Source organism: Thunnus albacares, chromosome 9, assembly GCF_914725855.1.
Source record: "Thunnus albacares chromosome 9, fThuAlb1.1, whole genome shotgun sequence".
In the NCBI taxonomy this organism is placed as follows: domain Eukaryota; kingdom Metazoa; phylum Chordata; class Actinopteri; order Scombriformes; family Scombridae; genus Thunnus; species Thunnus albacares.
The window spans coordinates 16,836,590-16,857,927 of NC_058114.1; the positions used below are offsets into that span (position 1 = coordinate 16,836,590).

The 21,338-nt window shown below is 39.8% G+C and overlaps 2 protein-coding genes across 3 annotated transcripts in view; one reads left to right on the top strand and one right to left on the bottom strand.

Annotated features, from left to right (window-relative positions):
* The first annotated feature begins 204 nt into the window (after positions 1-204).
* srsf11 (serine and arginine rich splicing factor 11) lies at positions 205-8,718 on the top strand. Of its 2 annotated transcripts, XM_044360959.1 has the most exons (12): positions 205-569; positions 1,866-1,999; positions 4,575-4,684; positions 5,648-5,737; positions 5,828-5,874; positions 5,962-6,095; positions 6,574-6,655; positions 6,793-6,906; positions 7,173-7,262; positions 7,463-7,534; positions 7,637-7,814; positions 7,925-8,718. In XM_044360959.1, exons 1-12 carry the CDS (start codon positions 448-450, stop codon positions 8,129-8,131), a joined length of 1,380 nt encoding a protein of 459 aa, XP_044216894.1. In that variant the 5' UTR covers positions 205-447; the 3' UTR covers positions 8,132-8,718. The 2 variants fall into 2 exon arrangements, with proteins under 2 accessions (XP_044216894.1, XP_044216895.1); XM_044360960.1 differs by lacking the exons at positions 205-569; positions 1,866-1,999 and adding an exon at positions 3,733-4,318.
* Positions 8,719-10,446: 1,728 nt separating this feature from the next.
* The window catches only part of ankrd13c (ankyrin repeat domain 13C), a 29,764-nt gene continuing 18,872 nt past the window's right edge, over positions 10,447-21,338 (bottom strand). The window contains exons 7-13 of the mRNA XM_044360695.1: positions 20,525-20,669; positions 18,876-19,007; positions 17,855-18,016; positions 12,893-12,972; positions 12,437-12,535; positions 12,130-12,230; positions 10,447-11,978 (exon numbers count right to left, since the gene is read on the bottom strand). Of these exons, the coding sequence (XP_044216630.1) occupies positions 11,848-11,978; positions 12,130-12,230; positions 12,437-12,535; positions 12,893-12,972; positions 17,855-18,016; positions 18,876-19,007; positions 20,525-20,669 (850 nt within the window). The 3' untranslated portion in view covers positions 10,447-11,847. The remainder of the gene's footprint in view (positions 11,979-12,129; positions 12,231-12,436; positions 12,536-12,892; positions 12,973-17,854; positions 18,017-18,875; positions 19,008-20,524; positions 20,670-21,338) is intronic.

A 21,338-nucleotide genomic window follows, 5' to 3' on the forward strand; every position in this document is an offset into this window, starting at 1 on the left:
CTGAGGGGGAGTTTGTTTTAGAATTGGGCTACTGAAGCTTCATATTAGCTTCAGATAAACTTTTAAATGCATTTTTGCCCTGAATAAGGCTTGTGGATTTTGGCATCCATCACTTACATTATGAAGGGATCTTTTAATGAACCCGCCCTGAATGGGGCGCGTTGTTTTTGCTCCAGTGAAACTCACGAGTACGAGTTTACTAACAACACGTGAATGCAGCATCACTGTCACGACATTTTCGGTAGCGGCATTGTTGCTCTCTGCTTGCGGCCGTTGTCTTCTTGTCCGTTACACAAGCTAACCACCTGGTTTCTACAACAAAGATGCTAGTTTTTGCATTTGCCTAATGTTGTTTTCCTCGTAAACGTTACCTAGCCGGTCTTTTTTGTTTTAAATTCAGGCACGTCGCTAGCACAAAGCTAGCTAGCTTGATTAGCACTCGCGAAAATGAATTCCAACACGCACGTCATTCAGGTGACAAATGTTTCGCCGAGCACAACGTCCGAGCAAATGAGGACTCTGTTTGGATTCCTCGGAAACATAGAGGAGCTCAAACTGTTTCCACCTGAGTGAGTATTCTGGACAATATGTTAGTGAAACATTTTTCCTGCCAAGCTCACGCTGGGCTCTTCGTGAGGCCTGTATGGTCGAGCAGGCCTCGTGGCTCGGCATGCTAATGCTAACGTTTGCCCGCGTCTTTACGAGTGCAGCAGCAGTCACTCCCCTTAATGGTGCTACATGAGGGACACTTTATCCTGTTGTGTGGTTATGTCTGAGTGATTTAGCCCAGATTTAAATCCCCTCTCTCCTACAGACGACAGGATGTAACTAGTGCTGAAACAACTAGTGTTAGTCGAATAGTTGATTATCTGAAAACTACTAACTGTTTCAATTAACGATTAGGTTAACTTAATTGTATAAGTCAAATACCTTGATGAAATGTTTTTTAGTAATGATAGTTTGTTCCAGTTTCTCCAGTGTGTGGATTTGCTTCTTTTCAGGGTTATTACGACACTGTAAATCATACAGAGCTGAACTATCAGTCGATTAATCAATAGACAGAAATGTAGTCGGCTGCAATTTTGACAATCAATAATTTAGGTTAGTAATCAGTGTAAAGGCCCCCTAATCTCTGGATCCCAGCATGTCAAAAGTGAGGCTTAGCTGCTCCTCTTTTTGTTATATCATTGTAAATTAACTATATTTGTTGTTTTTTAGGGTTTGGTTAGATAAAACTAGCAATTTGAAGACATCACGGTTGAATTTGGGATATTATTAGAAGCGACATTTCATACCATATCGCTCAATCAATTAATGAAACAATTATCTGTAGAATAATCTAAAGTGATTGTTGCAGCCTTAAGTTTGCATATATTTGGGTTTTGGACTGCTTGTTAGACATAACAGGCTACATGAAGAGGTCAACTTGAACTCTGGATAGTTGTGAAGGGCATTTGTTACTTCATTCTTACATTTCATAGACTAAACAATTAGTCCAGTATTTGGGAAAATGTATAATATTGATTGCTCATATATGAAAACAGACATTTTCACAAACATTGACTATGTTAGGAAATAATTGTTTTTTGCTTTTGTATTTTCCTCAATCGAATAAGACCTGGCCACTATGCAGGTAGGAAATGTTATAGGCTGCTTGTTGGGCAAGATCAAAAACAGGTCAGACATTGAACTTATCAGGAGACGTTGTTTTATCTTAAGGAGATACATTGAGCAAGCAGGAGAGACTGGTTTATAATCCATTATTAACTCAATTGTCCCTCGGGACACATACTAACAGTTTGAAGAAGGCATGTAGGGTGTACTTGTTTGTATTCTTTGCACAACATATCTGTATTTTCTTCCAGTGACTCTCCCTTGCCTGTGACTTCACGTGTCTGTTTTGTAAAGTTCCTTGAGTCTGAGTCGGTGGGAGTTTCCCAACACCTGACGAACACCGTCTTCGTGGACAGAGCCTTGATTGTGGTCCCTTTTGCTGAAGGTGGGTGTCTGTTTTTTTTCTTGTCTCTCTCACATGGCTATCTCTGAACATGCATCGCAATGTGTAGGTGTATTTAATAGCATTACAAAACACTATCTGAGCCATTGTGAGTTTTTTTCTGACCAAGCAAAATTAGCTAAGCTTTTCAGCGCTTGGCATTTCTAGGTATGTAAAAGGGAAATGTACATTTGTGTCCATGTCTTGCAATCTAGCTGTAAACTTCTCTCTCTGTTATTTGTGTTGTGGTTTTCATAGTGGACAAGTCATTTGCAGAGAGCCCCTTCCTTGCTGGCTGAAAGTGATCCTCTACTGCCATCAGGAGATTAGAAAAAATAATGGCACCAGGCTCGCAAGCCCCTTCTCTCTCTTGTTCCGCAGTAAAATATTAACTCTTTATTTTTTTTTTTCTCTCTATTCAAGGCATCTTTTTTATTAAAAAAAAAAAAAAAAAGAGCCACACAAGTCTTAAAGCAAAATGAGGGGGTGGGGGAGAGGGTGCAGGGCAGTCTTAATTCCTCACATGTTAAAGGGATTTTTTTTTTTTTTTTTAATTTTAATAAATGTATTTCAATCAGTAGGCATGCACCAAACTAGGGATGCCCCGAGCTGATGTGCTGGATTGGTAATGAGGCCGATAGATGCATTTTGTAATTGATTGTCAAGCCTGAACCAATTCCTGATCCCTTGTTTATTTTTAACCTATTGAATCAATCAGTTGCAGCCAGTAGTTTCAATTTATCGTTTTCACACTGACAGCATGTATCAGCGAGCAGGTTAAAAAAAACAACCTTTGCCTCTTTGTTAGTGACGTTTTATAGGTTTTAATGCACCTACAGCAAGAAAGATGTCCGTCAAGTAGACTTCCATGCCCACACAGCCTGGAGGAGAGGTAGGTTAGGTAAATAAGTGAAAGCACCTGTGAGTAAAGGGTCTGGCTGTGTTTTTGTAGTGCAGAGCTGTTCAGCTGTCAAACATATCAAAACTGTATTGACTTTCTGAAAAAGTAATGTTGGCTGAGTTAGGCTAAGTTTGCACTGTGCAACTGTGATTATAAAGGAAAATATAAATACTGGGTCAGGGTTTGGTGCTGGCAGATTCCTAATATTAAATGGCTCATACCAGGAGCACAAAATAAAATTGATCGGGACATCCCTAAACCAATCACAAAGCATGCAAGGTAGATGAATTGATCAGCTGTGCATGCTAAAAATGGGTTTGAAGGTGTGTGCCATCATCTACAGTTATTTTCAGCAGATTTTGTGGAAGTTAATAAGCATATGAGTTGATTATTAATCTTGATAAGCACACAACTGTCTTTGGCTTTTACCTGCTTCATGTGCCAAAGCCTTGTAGTATTTTATACTGTGCATTTGTATTCCCAAATTTTCACTAACACGAGAGATAAAAGTAGACCTAAGGCTCTGCTTGATGTTGCAGTAAAAAAATGCTTTTTTAAAAAAATTGACCCTCTCCACACATGACTCTGCAAGGGTTGAGTGAATCTCACGTTAACAGTGGTGTTTCTTTTGTTGTTGTGTTTTACAGTTCTTTTTCCTGGTTCAGCCAGCCCTATATACCAGGCCCTGCTGAAAATGCCACCAACAGTTTTGTCTTCTGCAGCCTTATCCTGTTTCTCAAGTGTCCTTTCTGTTGTGCGTGTGTGTGTGTGCGCGTGTGTGTGTGTCTCTCTCTCTCTCTCTCTCCCTCTCTCTCTCCTTTTTAATATATGAAAATGTCAGATTTAAAAATAGCCTGTTTTCAGATTGCACAACCATGGATCATCATCTCCATAAGAGTTTCCCTTTTGATTTTACTGTTTGGTTTTTCTTCAGCTTTGGGCACATTTTTCATGAATTTATCACGGCTTTTGCTGGGAATAGCCCATAATTGTTTAGTTCAGTATATCTTTGACATTGTTTAGTGTTTATAGTGGCATATTGTTGGCTAAAACCTAGCAGTACTGTATTTGGTTAGCAGTACTATATATGGTTGCCAAGTAAGTTTTTTTTTTTTTTGTTTAGTTTTTTTCTTTTTGTGGTGGGATTGTACAAAGTATCCAAAAGCCCAGAAAAGGTAATATGACTGAACCTTTTCTGTTTTTGTATTGGTAATGGTAAGTGATGTTGAAATGTACCCTTCTGTCTACACCCCAATCATGAACTTGTTTTCTGTATCTCAATGTTTTTGTGTGCTTTATAGCGAAGCAGCCGGCGCGAGTCGCTTGTTCATAAAACATCTAATGAAAGTTGAGAGCACATCCCACGGGACAACCGGCTGTGCTTGCTTACGTTTGGTTCATGACTTAAAAAACAAGTACAGGTGATAAAATCTTGGCAGTGTTGACCACAGTGTGTATTGTGACTTTTAAACTCATAGCTGCTAATCCTACAATCATACTTTCACAAAAAAAAAAAAAAAAAGTCAGGGATCAAGATTTACAGACAAGACAAAAAGTGGATTTTTATTAGTTTTTGCTACAGAGTAGATAGACTGAGGTGGCTTGTCTGCAAGTCTTGTCTGAGTGTTGTCGACATTTGCTTCCAGCACGTACTGAAATGCTGCTGTTTTTCTCCAGGAGTCATTCCTGATGAATCTAAAGCTATGTCGCTGCTGGCTCCAGCCAATGCCGTGGCAGGAATGATGCCTGGGGGAGGCCTTCTTCCAACACCCAATCCTTTGGCGTCGGTGAGTTCTCACATCAAGTTTGTCTTGAAGGATTACATATTTTCATGTTTATTTAGCTCTCTTTGGCAAATGTCTTTGTTCTTAGGCAATATATGTGGGCATTACATTTTCTGATGAAGCTTTAGAGTGAAATTGGATGCACTGAACATAATGTGTGGGAGCCTATTAAATACTGAATGATAATGTTCACGGTTGCACCATCGACATGTGACACAACAGAAACAGCATTGAGTGAGAAAATGAGTGTAGACGGTGAGGAATATTTCATTGTTGTGTTAGCAATAAAATTATTACCTTTGTGCCTTGAAAAAGTAGTTAAATTCACCTTTTTTTCTCCTGGTCTTTATTAAAAATAGGTAATTAAAAATGATCAATAATTATATGTATTGAAATGAAACATTTTTTCTTGATAGATTTTTCATCTATATCTCGCAGCCCTAATTTAGAGCCCTGTGCCTTTTGTCAATGTAGTCTAGCATGCTGAAGATTTCTCCTACAAATAAAAACACCCGAAGGCCTTTTTAAAAAGCACAACAAATCATTAGTCAGTCAGCTGTGCTGTGTCAGGTGCTGTTCATCAAGCGCTGCAGTCTTATCTTAAAGAGCCTCTGTGGAGTTGCCTTGTAAACAAACAAGTTCCCCAGAACACGCTGTGTGAATCCTTGAGGTCTCACAAGTGTTAAATGCATTTCCTTCCTCATGAAACATGTGCAAAGAAGATTTTAAATACTGCATTGTTTCCATCCCAGTGTACGAGCTTGCAGTCTTCTTCTTCACTGCCCTTTAAGGCACATTGCCACATTTCTTGGCTCATCACAGCCACCTGTAGATCACTGGAGTAGTGCGAAACCATTGGCAGGACTGTGTATCACGTCAACTGTATTCATGTGCAAACAAAACAGGGACACGCTCACAAAAAACTCCACAGGGCTCCTTTTTAAGTGTCTGTATTCAACATTTCAGATGGGAGGAACACCATTTGGAGGTCTTGGAGCTCCCAACATGGAGCAGATGGCTGCCATGGGAATGCCTGGACCTAACATGAACCCCCAGGTGAGAACCTGATCAGTTGCATTAATTATCAAAAGCATTTTCAAACCAAATTGCTTTCTGGTAATAATATTCTCCTCGTCTCTCTTTCAGGCACTTTCTGCAGACTTCTTGAAGCTCATGCAGTCCATGGACCCCAAGTAAGAAACTATACATAACCTCATCCGTGGGCTTAGAGTTTTATTTATTGGTTTGAGAAACATCTAAATAATTGATGGCACTTGCAGATTGAATCCATTAGCGGCCGGACTCAACTTGAATCCGGGGTTGAAGACCGACGCCTCCAACAAGGAGATTGAAGAGGCCATGAAGAGAGTCCGAGAGGCCCAGTCGCTCATTTCTGCAGCCATTGAACCTGGAAGTGAGTACTCTGTTTCTTTGTGTCCCCTGCAGTGAAATCAAGTTTGGGGACTTTGCCTTCACCGCCAGTTATTTTATTCTGACTGTTGACGTTCATCTTGCAGTTACGAGCAGCACCACTTCTCTGTGCTTTGAATAAAGCATTAAATATGTGCGTAGTTATTTTGAAAAGATGAGTTAGGAAGTTTTAGTCTTGCTGGTGTATTAGATACTGTTTACAACTGAGTTCTTTAAACAAATTAAAAAGTTTGTAGGTTGATAGTTTTTATTTAATGGTTTGTAATAGATTAAAATGAGACGTTAATGTTTAAATTCACATTAACAGGACATATTTTATATTAAGTGAGGTGACTTCTAGACTTTCAATTAACAGTAAGAGGAATTGTGTTCAGCCAGTTGTGGAATATTTGTTCCATTAAGTGAGCAATAAGTCTTTTCTACACAATAGATATTTAACTTTATGTCATTTGTCTTTGCAGATAAGAAAGACGACAAGCGCAAACATTCCCGATCTCGCTCACGGTCACGACGCAGGCGCTCCAGATCTCGCTCAAGACACAGGTAAAAACAACTTCCTCTTTGCTATTAACATCAGATGTGAGATAAATAATTATGTTTGTCTTCATGTAAAATATGAACATTAAAAGCAGTTTCTGGCAGTAATTGAATAAAAATGTGCTATATCTTGATTTTGGCAGGCGATCAAAAAGCAGGTCTCGGCGGAGGTCCCATTCCAGGAGTAGGAGGAGGTCCAAGAGCCCACGAAGGAGGAGGTCCCACTCCCGAGATAGAAGCCGCCGCAGCAGATCTAGGTCAGCATCTCCTCTACTGTCCTCAGAACAAGAATAGCTGACTTTTATTTTCATTTATTTGAAGGGGGACTCGCCGACGCTGCAGAAATAGACCCATAGTTGTTTGTTTTTTTTTACAACCCCCCATGGTGCTGCTGTCCTTCTGAATATACAAAGCTTTGCAAAAACATGCACACGCAACCGCTGCCAGCACATCCAGCTCCCCCTGTTTCCTGTGTAGTGCTGCTGTTTCCTGATGTTGTTGACCTCGCTTGTGTCTTGAACAGGGACAGGAGAAAGGAGGAAAAGTCTAAGAAAAGGTCAAAGACGCCCCCGAAGAGCTACAGCAGCGCCAGGAGGTCTCGAAGCATTAGCCGGTGAGTGTCATAATAATGAAACGCAGGAACATACGTGATCCACAGCAGATGCACTTCCCTCAGTTAATGTGATGTTCCGCTATATTCACAAGAGCTAATCGATTCAGATGGTAGTAGACCAATTTAAATGCAATCCTTTAACAAAATGAAAACAGCTAAGTGTTTTTATTAGAGTTTGATTTTATTATCTTGTGTCTCAGGAGGCACAGGCGAAGCCGTAGTGCATCTCGGTCCCCCAGGAGGAAGCTGTCCAGGTCTCCATCACCCAGACGGTGAGTTGTCACACGGAAGGCGTCGTCTATTCAACATTAGTAGTACAGTTTGTTGGGAGTACCGTAATTAAAGCTAATAATATGTATTTTTCATGTGTGCAGCCACAAGAAGGAGAAAAAGAAGGACAAGGAGCGCGAGAAGGACCGAGATAGAGAGAGGAGGGAGGACAGGGACCGGAGCAGAGACGAAAGAGAACGCTCCACCAGCAAGAAGAAGAAGAGCAAAGACAAAGAGCGAGACCGCGATCGCAAGTCTGATAGCGAGAAAGGAGACGTGAAGGTTTGTTCTGTCTTTTTAAAAAAAAAACGTCCATGCAGTTGGATGTAACTCATCCTTAATTAAACCCACAGTTATTTGTTCATCCGTTAACCATCTTTTGTTTGCAACAGGTGACACGGGATTACGATGAAGAGGAACAAGGTTATGACAGTGAAAAAGAAGGAGAGGAGGAGGACGACGAGAGGAAGAGTGACTCTGACTCTGCCTCGTCCCCAAAAGGCCAGGAGGAGATCGAGAGAGCCGAGGGCCAAATCCCCAAAAAGTCCAAACTGAACGGAGACGATCACCATCAGGAAGACATGGAGATGAGCGATTAAGAACATCCCGAACCAGACGCGTTATCTTTCCACTGTTCTCTTTTATATTTTTAATATAGGCCACAAAATGTCTGTGCCTGATCACACGAAGTAAAAAAGGTTTGTTGTCTTAACTGTAGAAACGTGGGGGAGGGAGTAAAAGGAAAGCAGTCCAATAATTTTTGTAAAGATGTGATAAAACAAGGACTAAAATATGAATAACATGAGACATGATTTTAAACTGTCATTGCTGTACTTTTTTAAGATCCTGATTTTCTTTTTGTTGCCTTTGTGTTCAAACGTTTGTCTTCCTGACAGTAGAATACACAGCTGTTTCCAATGAAACGCTGTGTTTTGTAAAGATTTTACTCGTCGGGATCGAGTCCTTTCCTCACTCAGACTGTCACCGCCCAGCACCAGCTTCATGTTTATTTTTGTTAGGTTGCGGAAAACATTTTGCTTTAACTGTCCGGCACCCAGTCGTGTTGCAACTGCCCTTCCTACTTACAACCCTTTGTAAATGTACACTGTAGATTGAGATGTGTTGTTGCAATGCTTTGTCTGCAATAGGTTTTCCAAAGGAAACTAATAAAATTGGGTCAAACTGTCTTCTTGTTATGTCAAGTTATTGAAAGATAATGAGTCATAAAAAGTCAGATGCCCATATGAACAGTGAAAGAGGTTTTCCTCACTGTAATCATTCCTTTGTACTGGCTGGTAAAAGATCCCCTTCAATTGCACTGTCAATGTAAGTGATGGGGACCAAAATTCAGTCATTTTGTCCAAAGATGCATTTAAAAGTTGATCTGAAGCTTATATGTGGCTTCAGCAGTCTGAGTTAGTCATATCTAGTTGACCTTCTTTGTGTTTCCTCGGACAGTGTTTCCCTGTTGAGCTATATTAACAAAAAGGGACTGGGACTTTTAAGGCTGAAACGTTGAAAGATATTTACTTGAGTTTACTAATTTGGAGGGCTGTAGCTTCATATTAGCTTCAGATAAACTTAAATACATTTATGCACATAAGGAAGCTTGTGGATGTTGGCCTCTTTCACTTACACTGTAAGTGCATTATGAACAGGAGTGAGTATGGCAAGAAAAAAACTCAGTATTTATGAGGGCACCTGACTGTTTTTTTAAGACAGACTTGATAAAATGTGAACATGTCCAACACTTTGAGGAATACGCTCACTCGCTCTCTGATTGAGTTCAATAAGATTAAAGGATAAAACACAACTCGGACTATTTTGTTGGCCAGGCACTAACTTCTTGGAGTCTCCAGTAGTTGCTTGGCAACTACTTAAAGCTGAGATATTTTCTGTTACATAAACTCCTGTAAAACGGTGAATTGTCGTTTTTACACTTAGACTTTTTGTCCGGATTAAACATGACAAAGTGTAAGATTAAATGTGATGATAGGCGGATTTTGTGACCATTGAATAGCCAGGCTAGCAGTTTCCCCCCAGTTTCCACGCTGTGTGCTAAGCTAACGGCGGCTAACAGTAGCTTCACATTTAACGGGCATTTAGCGTATTTCCACAAAATGTCGAAATGTCCTTTAAGTTGAAAGGTTTCCACCAGAATCAGTCTAGAAGTGAGAAACACGGAGTCCAAACTCTGTTTAATATGTGTGGAATTTTTATTATAGTACATTTTATATGAAAATAGTGTTGCAGACTTGTACTACAGTTTTTGCTGTACAAATGACATGTTGATGGGTTAATAATTATCTATAGAAAACATGTAAAATTAAAGCACCTGAAATCAAGAAAGAGCATAAAATAAAATGTAAAGCAAATCTGCGAGGAGGCACACTTCCAGTGGCTGCAAAAGCCATTGCTGAGGTCAAGTGCTAGGTTGAATCAGCCGGAGGGAGGAAGTCTCGCGAGGTTAAGATGTTAAGGTCAGGGCATAAAAGTCTCGCGAGAGTTTCTAAACTCGTATCCGGCTGATTCACTCGAGCACCAGCCACTACTGAGGAATGTAATATGAGAAAATGAAATGTACTGGTTGGTTATGATACTGTATATGGATATAAATAAGCAAGTGGGTGCTGAGCAATACTTAGGAACACAAACTGAGCCACCACCAGTGTTGTATAAGCCAAGAAAACAAACAATCCTGCACAATTAAGAGCTCATGACCCATAGCAGCAGCTGTGAAGACTACTTCAACCCATCCTGGCCTTTTAGGAAGTGAACTTTTTTTCTTTTTTTTTTTTTTAGGAACCTTGGTGCTTTAGGCTTTTCATACTGTGGAAATGATTGTCTCTTCCACACATGTGGAGGAGGTTCACAAGGTTTGTCAGATAAAGTGAGGGAAAAAATGACAGGAGAATTAAGAGAGAATTTCTTTCTTTAAAAACAACACAGGTCTATGTACAAAATTAGCAACTGCCACCATGTTACAATAAACTCTGGATTTAACTCATGTGATGCTACATTTAAAAAAAAATCCACAACTCTTCCTTTTGTAGAGAACATCTTTAACTCATCAACACAAAGAATAAGTAAAAGACAAAGGCAAAAACATGTATTTACATACTGTGCAGGGGAAAAGCCTGGTTTTTATTACGTGTAAAAATGGCATGAATGTTGTAATCATTCAAATTCCCTAACTTCTACTCACTATACAATCCAGAGTTTTCACTTCTTTTAGCAGGATTGTACAGTTTGTTGTTTTTTTACACAGTTTACAAAGGTGAAGTAAGAAACAAAAGGCTTGGACACTTGAACAAACAAAGGGACTTTGTGGTACCATACAAATTTGCAGCATTTATAGCGTTGCCTCAAAGTAACCATAATATTTCAAATGTAGGACTAAAGGTTGAGTTATCACAAAGTGAGTGTCTACGAATTCGGCTGAATGTAGAGTAGCTGTAGTGGATCTAAATAGTGCCCAAAATTTCAGTGATGCTACTCCATGCCCATGAAAATCATACTTACAAACACACACTCATACGATTTTATAATGTGCAGAGTTAAAGCGGAATTCAATGAAAACTGATTTTTAGGTTTTTCCATCTACAAAAGCAGCAAATTCACAAAACATTTACCAAAACGGATTTTCGGTTTAGTGCATTTTAAAGGACTTTTTATCAGTGCTGAGTACATTTTAGGGATCATTTCTAAATTTGATGTCAAAGAATTTAAGTAACTGTGAAAAAGTATTGATTCCTACACACCTGTCTAACAGGTGTACGTTCGATTATGTACAATTCATGTCTTACTGACTTCAAATCTTTTGCACCTTGAGATTTTTTTTTCCAGAAAATGTCTGTACTCAGGAAAAAGAACCTAAAAAGTAAGTTTTAGAGGAATTCCTCTGCAACACCTCACACAGTAATGTCAGTGCTTTACTACAGGTCAGTTAAACACAGTCCCTTTATGAACATTACTTACATACTTAAATACATAGCATCAGCTGAACTGGTTGTCTTTTCTCCACTTACACCCTGACTGCTGTCACTCATTTCACTTCAATGACTTTTCACCGATGGGACGTTCAGAATCTTCAAAACACTTAATTAATGCTAAGGGATGTTGACACCTCTGCCATTTTTGTCATGTTCACCAGCTCTGATCGTCTTAGTCACGTGTGTATTCAGGGTAAATCCATAACCTGGCAAGAAACCGCCGTTTTTTCCCTCCGTTTTTCCTTATGCATTAAACGTTTGTTTTGTAGCATAATGTGGCCTTGTTGCTCATTTGCGTTCTGTTGGATCTTCATCTCGAGAGGTTAAAGGTCAGGGAAGCGGCTGGGGTCTTCTTTGTAATCGTTGGGAATGGTAAAAATGGATTCGTCAAACTCATCATAGCGAAACTCCTGAAATGTCACCGTGGCTGTGATCGTGGGAAAGACAGGGATGTCTGCAGGGATGAGAAAAAGCAGAATTAGCAATTATATTTTCGAATATCTTAGAGAGATACTTGTCTGTATTTTATTTCTATATTTCTTTACATATTTTAGATGAAAGATTATTTGCTTTGGTTTGCTGACCCCACATGAAAATCTGCTTACCGAGTTTGACAGGAAAGCCGGGGGGGAGCTTCATCTGAACAAACTCCCTGAGTTTATTAAAGTGCTTGAAGGGTGCGATCACCTCCAGAACATTCAATAACCTGAAGGAGAACAAATCAAACAAATGGTTACAGACAAGAATTAACTATCAAAGAATATAAAAGTAGCAAGTTATGTTGACTACAGCTCAGACCAATACAAAATCATTTTACTGGTTATAAAACAACATTTGTTAGATTTTGTCACATGTTGTATTCAGTGTGGTTTTTAATAACTGTCTGGATGCCAAGTTGAAGCAAAGACTCACGATTCAATGCCCAGAGGGAAGTCTTGACTCATGGCTATCGTGGCTTTGAAGTTCTTCTTGCTCTCTTTGCAGACCAGCTCTCTTCCTAGATGAGGTGCTCTGAGGGAAGAGAGCGACAACAAGCTGTCAGAATATTACAGTATCTCAAGATGAAGGCGGCTCACTGAGAAGGAGCTTCCAACTTTGCTTTCTGTCATCCGTACTCTTTCTTCTAAACTATAACTAACATGACCCTTATCAGAAAAACAAACATCTGACCTTGTAAAATACAATTTAACATTCTGTGACACGCATACGCAGACGTTTGCACGTGAAGATTTTTGTACAACGTTCATGTGGCTCATTTTGAAATCTAAGTCCTTCCTTCATGAATACGTGTATTAATTACAGTAACATCTGGTCTGGTTTCCCCTTTAAAAGTCTGGAAGTGAAGACTTCCTTTGTGTAAACACCTACTTTCCATTGTCAGCAGTGATGTATTCTTCCCAGGATATAGTGTTTGGTGAAGGGGGAGTTAGAGATTGCCTCCTTGCAGGCTGAAGAGAAGAGAGGTAAAAAAAGAAAGAGAATACATTGAGATCAGACTTTAGACAAAAGCACAGCAGGGACACACATTTTTAAAAAAAAGGTTCACAGTGACATTGACAGCAGACAAAATGGGCTGTCAGTTGGTAAAAAAAAAAAACTTCTAACACCTGCCAGTCTGACAGAAGTCATAGGAAGACCTCAGTTAAAAAAGTGCAATCTATTTTAACATTTTATTTTTATCACTTGACATGCAATGACATGCTCAGTTTACACCACTAGAGGGCCCCAATGCATCACTAAACTCAGTAACTCCTGTCTGGCCTATTCTGCTTCACACACAATGTATCTGAATTAAAATGCAGCTCAAATAACACTGACTGTACACCACTAAATATCTCTTGAGACAAATACATGAGACCTGATACCATTTCACAAGTGTACTTTGACCCACTTTTGTACATATTGCCCTGAACAGCAGCGTCTCTGCTCTTAATCCTTTCTGCATTCACACTTTACAGGTTTACAACACGGACACAGCAGTAAACAGTAAGAAAGAAAAGCTGTAAAAGAGAGGCAGCACCTTTTCATTCATTTGTACAGATTATGAAGGAAAATGTTCGCTATGGTGGGAAATTTACCAACTGAGGACGAACAACTGGTTCTCTGGATGAAATTATTTCACCTTTTATTTTATTACTTTCTTTTTCTGTTTGCTTTGTTTGCTGCCTCAAGACAAAAAGAGGCATTTTGTAGTTTTATATACACAAACAACACACCTACAGTGAAGAGCTGAAGGAATAGTCTAGGGAATAGGGACAAAAAGACAGAAGCATAGGAAAACAGACAACATGTATGATAAAAATAGTAAAATAACACTAATAAGCAGGAAAATGTTCAAGAATCAGAAAGGGTATATAATATATTCTATCACAGACAAAGCTTTAAGATGAAGTCCATGTAAGAACATACACTAAGATACTGAAAGATACATAATCAATTAAAGTTAAAAGCAGGATCAGTTTCACCGAGCCTCACTGTTAGATTCACTTCCAAGTGTTTAAAGATGTGACATCTGGAACAAAACACCTGTTTAAACTTTACCTGTAATTCACTGAGTGAACTTCAAAACAATCATTCTAAATAATGTATAAGGTAATAAAATGCAGAATAGCCTGAAACTGTCTTTTTTCTCTCTCTCTCTGCCTTTGCTCAGATTCACCTCTAGTGCCTCTGGGGTCAGTCAGGGCCAATATCAGAACTAACTTTCCTGATCATTTTATCATCCACTGTGACTCTTCCAACAAGCAAAGCAACATCAAAGAGAGAACTGTCTCCAAAACAACCTGATAAAAACATGTTGGGAGTTTTCTCCTCACATCAGATAATGTGGAAAATGATCTGGACTCTGCCTTCTTAAATAAACCCCAAGTGTTCTCTGACAATGTCCGTTTATTTTCAGATTCTTACAATCTGTTGTTGTTGACCCTGACTTGCAGCTGGGATCATCCATCCTGTTTTTCCTAAAACTGACTTTCTCCTAAAATGAACTCCCAGCTCTTGGCAGTATCGAGGTTCAGAAGATTGGAATCACACCAGCTAACCTCTCTTTTGTAAGCCATGGTTAAATAAGGCAACTAGAGCAGAATAATCTGGAAAAATGGAGATGATGAGACACCTGATTGTGCCAGGACTCAGCCGTATGAAGTGTGAATAAAAATGGAGACAATATCTTTGCTTTCCTTCATTCCCACCTACACTGCACTCTTCACAGAAATGTTTTGGTGTTTTCACCACCATGGACTGTGGCCTTGTTAAGTGCCCGCTCTCACACTATGTTTACCAGCTCTGGCGTGCTGTTATGACGAGGACAGAATACACACAGCTTGCGGAGGCCCTATCTGCTGGTATGCTGGCCCCGCCCCTCCATCAGTCCATGGCACCAGGGGTTTTAGGCTTCATCCGTGTGATCAATAGTGTCAAGCCCTGTTCGGAAGCCCCCCACGCTTCCCTGTGTCCACAGGCCAGCTTTCCCTCGCTGTGGTAAACACAGCTACGTCACAGCAGCTGGTTATTTTCCTCTCGCCCACTTCCATGTATAATTTTTCCACCGAGGTGGAGGCAGAAACCAGTGCCCACTAAAACACAGGCTTTTTTCACTTTAAACATGTGTGAGCACTGATTCAAATGACTGTAAATAGACTGACAAACAACAATGTGATGAGACAAAGCCCAACACAAAACAAGAGGGAGTCGACAAAAAACAACCGAGCAGTTAAAAAGCATCCATTGACTGTTTAGACGCTTTGTCCTCACTGTGTGACTGGCTTTATGCTTTATGTTTAGACAAGGGCTTGCTAAGCAAACTCTGGAACATACTGTAGTGAGGGGATGGCGGGCGGGAGAGTCGTCCCTGTGAACAAGGTGCAGCTCTGTAGCCTTCACCACTAGGTGGCAGTGCTGGGAGTCAAATCCATGCATAGTGGATGAGGAGGGGGGTAAGTCCTGTGTCACATACAACAGTGATTGGGACAAGTTTTCATTCTGGTCTCATGTCCGAAACTAATAAAACATCAAAAGGAACAACGGTGGCGAGTCAGACAGGAATTTTTCAATAAACCATGCAAAGTTGATTGATGGAGTCTGGCAGGAAGTCCATGCTGTTTCAACAAGATTTATCTCTGTACAGATATAGCCGTGAGTACTGTGAGGTTTATTTTGTCTCAGAGTCATGTCCTACCCCAAGGTTCCAGCGGGACAGGACAGTTTCAGGACTGGGCTGGTGGTTACGCTGCAGGTAGAACAGGATGTTTATGAACAGAGCAGGCAGTGCTCCGACTAGTTCTCATTTTTGCTAAGAAGTTCTTATCAGTAAGCCACACAGTAACTTAAAATATGCACTTTTGCTTGAGGTGTACAACTGCACTGTATAAGCCTTTTTTATGTAATTATACAGAGAAAAAAACACAGATCCATGCTGTCTGTGAATATCTGTCCCAGTTAGTAGTCCAACATAAGGCAACTGAAAACTACACCAGTTCAATCTTTTTTGATGACTCACTATGTAACTTCATCATTAAATGAGAACCTGAGAGAAAATAAAACTTGAGAAGAGGACATGTAGATGAGGTAAATTGGAATAAATGCATGAAACTTGTAGAACTTGTACCTCACACTGAATAATTAGTCAGTAGTAGCTTTCAGTGCAGGAAGGCATAATGTCCAATCCATGGTGGATTGGACTGGTTCATTTTGATAAATACGCTTATTTGCTTTCTTGCAAAAATTTAGGTAAGAAGATCAATACCATTATAAGGCTACAGCCAGCAGCTGGTTAGCTTAGCATAAAGACTGGAAACAGCCAGCCTGCTTCTGTCCAAAGGTAACAAAGTCCACCTACCAGCTTAAGCTTTTTAATTAACACATTAGATCTAGCTTATTTCATCCATACCAAAAAAAAGAAAGTTCTAACTACAAATTGTGGATTTCTTGGCCAGGCGCAGTGACTTCCTAGAGTCCACAGTGGTTGCCTGGCAACCTCAAGGTGACGTCAAGACTTAAGGATGCTAGGTTAAGCTGCTAGCTGTAGCTCCATATTTACTGGATAGGTATCTTCTAATCTAACTCTGCAACAAATAAACATATTTTCCAAAATGTCGAACTAAATCCTTTAAAATAAGTCAAAGTGACAAAAAAAATATTACAGGGTAATAAGTCAAAAATTATAGTATTTTTTTAACCTAAAGCAGACACCAAAGACAGAGTGCAGCAGTCAGTACTGCTTACTGACTCCTGCACTCTGTCTATGTTTTCCTCTAGGATATCAAGGTGGATGTTAGGCATGTCTGTTCTCATGTTATGTTACATTATCAATATGTAGTAGGATGGTTGTGATGCTTGATGTTAGATGATAGCCTTAAAGGGGACCTATTATGCTTTTCCTTATTTTCAGTCATATATATAATATTACAATGTCGGTTGTTCATAATAAATGTGGCCAAATTGTCAAATAATGAGGTAAACATATGTAGAAGTAATCCCTGTGATTAAAAAGCACCGGCTATAGACTCCTCTGAACGCTCGGTTTCCATCATTTTTTTCTACTTTCAGCTTGAGCCGACATCGGCTCATGACAGATTTGTTTATATGGTCATCTGCTTCACGCACAGCGTGAAGTCACTGCTCTGCTCTGATAACATCATGGCATTTTTCCATTGTTTTGGGGGAAGTCACACAGAGCCATGACTCAAGTCGAGCTGGCACGCTATGGTGTTTTTCCATTGCATAGCACGTAAATATAAAGTAAAATATGTAGTTTTCTTGTTGGAGGTGTGCTGGTCATCTGCAGATCTTCATCAAACATCATCACTGTGGCTGTTTCTGCTTGCACTATTCCTCCCTGCATTATTTCTAACTGATCCGCTGAACAAATAGCTCCAAATATGTCCATATCTTGTTGTGTCGACTGGTTTTTAGTGCCGCTAACAAAGCTCTGCTAATTTGATGAGGAACATTTTTCATTTCCTGTAAATTCTTCACAATAAAAGTCTCCCATTATTTAGTCATTTAAAAGCTTTGAATATGAAGCAGTAAAGCAGGGAATGTTGGGTTTTCATCAGCGGTAACATAACATGACTGATACGGCTGCCCCTCAGCAGGCTTCTGGAAAATTGGCCAGTCAGAACAGAGTGGGCTCTTTGAAAAAGGGGGCCTTAAAAAGACAGGAGCTAAGACTGCCTGTTAAGAGACAGAGGCTGAACTGAGTGGCTGCATAAAGGGCCAGTATAAGATAAATAAGGATTTTTTTGAACTGTGAATCATGCAAAACTACTCTATTGCATCACCTTCCTGAAATGACAAGTGGCCACCATCCAGATTCGAAACCCGACTCACCTCAAAGTTTTGCTCAATGAGGTTTCCTCCTTTGCTCAGACTCTCCATGATGGCTTTGTTCCTCAAGATGTCCTCCTCGCTCAGATGCTCCCGTCTCTTCCTGGACTCGAGCATCAGGCCATTCACAGAGTAGAAATCTGCCAGAAAGTTTCCCACGCGCTCCTGGAGATAGAAGAAACAGAAAAGTCCCTCCTGCTCAGTCACCAATTTCCCTTTTAACATGTGTCAAAAAGACAAAGGAGTGAGAGGACAGAAAGCAATACCCACATAACTCATTCACTGCTTCCGTGACCCCTACCCTGTCTGTGTTGTTTTTAACCTTGAGCCTATCACCTGTGGTTCCTTCCTGGGGTTATCACTACTGTTCCTCTGATTTATTTACTGTCTTTCCTGCTTGGTATGGGAGATGTAGCACAGGAAATATCATCAAGAAAATGGAGGTCTATGGTATTGAATAACTGAACTGTATTTCCCAAACAAGAATCATATTTGGACAGATAATATGAAGACAAATAGAAACAACATTTACATATCCAGCATAAAACACATAATATCAAGAATTTATTATTCTTATTAATGTAAGTGTGCAGAGATCCATGAGATTTCTGTGGCTTTCCATAAGACAGTGCAGGGTCAGAGCATGTCCATGATCTTAAAATATTGAATCCCTTTTCATTTGTCTATGTTGTGTTTAGGTCAGAAAAGGTCAACAGTCTGGTTTCCTTTAACATAGACCAGCTGAAAACCAACATATACTGAAAGTGATGTGTACATGTGTAAAATACATTCATATATATATATATATATCTGTGTTATGATCCATGTGTAATGTTAACCTCCTATTTCCTGCCTTTCCCTGAGAATTTATCAAATTCCCAAACTTTCCCTGTCTGGAACACACCACTCAAGCCACTCAAAATTCCAGAAATTCCACTGCCAGGTGAACACCCAGAGCCATGTTTCTAAAAGGATTAATAATATCCTGATACCAACAATCACAACTACAACAGCTGACACCAACCGTCTTGTCCTCTCTGAACAGCCAGCCAGTCTGTGCCCTGGAGAAGGTAATGGACTTGGTGGAGAGCGTGGCTGAGTACACATCGCTGCTCATCAGAATGTCCACTTCCTCCTCTGTCTCCATCTCCGACTCCTGAGAATACAGATCAGAGGCGTCAACACAGACTTGGAAATATGACATCTAAAACAGTGCCGGACATGCTGCTTTATTTCCATGAGGCACGCAAACAATAATAACAAGCCATGAGAACAGGCTGCAAAGCACGCATGTAATCAGGCTTTCAACATCAGACAGAGCAGAGATACAATTTTACTAGCAGTTAGCTTGGATTGTAAATTCACACAGTGGATGCTTTCTATTTTTTAGCATTTTTTTCCCCAGAGGACTGTTTTTCAGCAACAGTATGAGTGATTTCAGTGTTAGTATTTTTGCAGTTAACTATGTTTAAAATTGAGCATCTCAGTTAAGGCTTACCAGCTTGTGGCATTTGTACGGTATTAATTCTCCACCAACAACGTGATAACAAATCCAAACTGTTTTTCCACTATTGATGGGAACAAATCATAGTTTTTTGTTTTGGTCCATCCAACACAATGGTTTAGACCAAGATACCTTAAACCTACTTAAATTTTCATGGTCCACAGAGGCAAGCTGCAAGTGATATTGCTAACCCCACTGACCTTTTATCTAGCTCTTCCCTGAGGTCAGGTTTTCCCACTTGTACAGATAAAATTATTGTAATGGGAACATTTCTGTATGTCATTTACTGAAAACATTTGTGCTCACCAAGGCATCATGGACCTTGTTAATGATCATATGGTTTTAAAGTCCAACTGAAATCACATTTAATCTTCCTTCTTTGCAAAAATGTCAAAAAATAATGACAACATGTTTTTCAATTATTCAATTCAATTATTAGAATAAAGAAAAAAAGTATTTGAAAAAATATCAGAAATGCTCCTTTGATTTTGTAGGGTTGTTTGACTGACAGCTGGCAGGCTACCAGTATAACATCATAAGGAACAGAGAGAAAAAGTAAGCAAATTGCTGTAGCTACAAGTCATGGACAGACATTGTGTTGCTAACAGGGATTTTGAAGAGCAGTGACCAAACCAGCATCTAACGGGACCAAAGTGACATTTTTAAGTATGTTAACATGCTGTTTGATGTGCTGCAGCTAAGCAGATGAGAAGGAGCAAGGAAGCTAATGTGGGTTGTTGTTGATAGTCTGTGGCTCTTGTGTTGTGTAGCAGGATGCTATCAGGCTCAGTGTGACCATCTGCTCTGCCTATGATCGAATGCCACGTTATTGCTTTGTGCAATATGTTATTTGCTGTATCAAAATGACGTCTTCAGCTATGTAAGCAGATGATGGAATGGTATATTATCAAAATAATGCAAACTAGGGGGCTCCATCATGAAATCAAAAAATTTTAAATATACATTTCTCCCTTTTTTGTTTCTTATTTTTTTCTCGAAGGCGGACACAGGACAAGTGATTTACAGAGCAGATATGTACGCTGTAGTAGACAAATAAAGGAAGTTTAATTTCAATTGGACTTTAAATATTGTGGGCTGTAATAAACATAACAATCTGAAGGTCTTTGTCTTTCAGTCTTGCTTTACATATCAGATTGTGTGTCACATACCTCGTGGTGTATCCGCTGGTAGACTTTCTGTTCATTGTCCAAAACAACAAAAGACTCGGAGGGGATGGCATTGCCGTTGAAGATGAAACTGAGGTCACCACGCTGACACTTCATATCCGTGAAGTCTATGAGGGTGGTGTCCAACCTACACACAGATACACACATATGCACATACACAGAGCAGATAGAGTGTAACTTCAGATAAATGAAAGGCGAAGACAGTCAAACAAGAAAAAGGAAACAAAGGTAAACTGTGGCCACAGACAAGCAGCGTCAAAAACTGTGATGTATGTCACCCCTTTGCTTTGAAAGTTTAGAGACAGTGTGTATGGTAATCAGTGCCACCAGAGACACAACACATTTCAAGATTTTTTTTTTTTTACTTAGTCAAAGTGGGTAGTCCTAGAATGAGGCATGACAGCAAAGAGAATAACTGATCTATGAAGACCAGACACAAAATGGAAAGTGCCATGGGTAGGTATGACAGCACTGACGCACTGTAACACTAGAATGTAAATGAACTTGCTGTGACAGTGTTTTTTCTTTCACTCTCTCTGTCTCCCTGCAATTCCGGGATAATAAGAGGGCATTTTGAATACCAAATTAGACAGCCAGGAGCAGTTTCAGAGAATAATGACAAGCTCCACATCAAGGCTATCTTGCACAGGAACAGCACACAGAGACACAGACACACTCTTATGTACTGAATTCTTCAAATAGATGTAATATGTTATGATACTCAGAGGTTTCTATATTTGGGTATGTGCTGGATACAGGCTGCCCTAGTTTGTCTAACATATAACACTATAAAAAC

What these genes read in the sequence shown, in the direction of transcription:
- srsf11 (XM_044360959.1), top strand. Translation starts at nt 448, where the DNA reads ATGAATTCCAACACGCACGTCATTCAGGTGACAAATGTTTCGCCGAGC. An exon ending in TGCAGCCATTGAACCTGGAA is followed by an intron (nt 6,096 to 6,573) that starts GTGAGTACTCTG and finishes TTGTCTTTGCAG; the next exon opens with ATAAGAAAGACGACAAGCGC. An exon ending in AGGTCTCCATCACCCAGACG is followed by an intron (nt 7,535 to 7,636) that starts GTGAGTTGTCAC and finishes TCATGTGTGCAG; the next exon opens with CCACAAGAAGGAGAAAAAGA.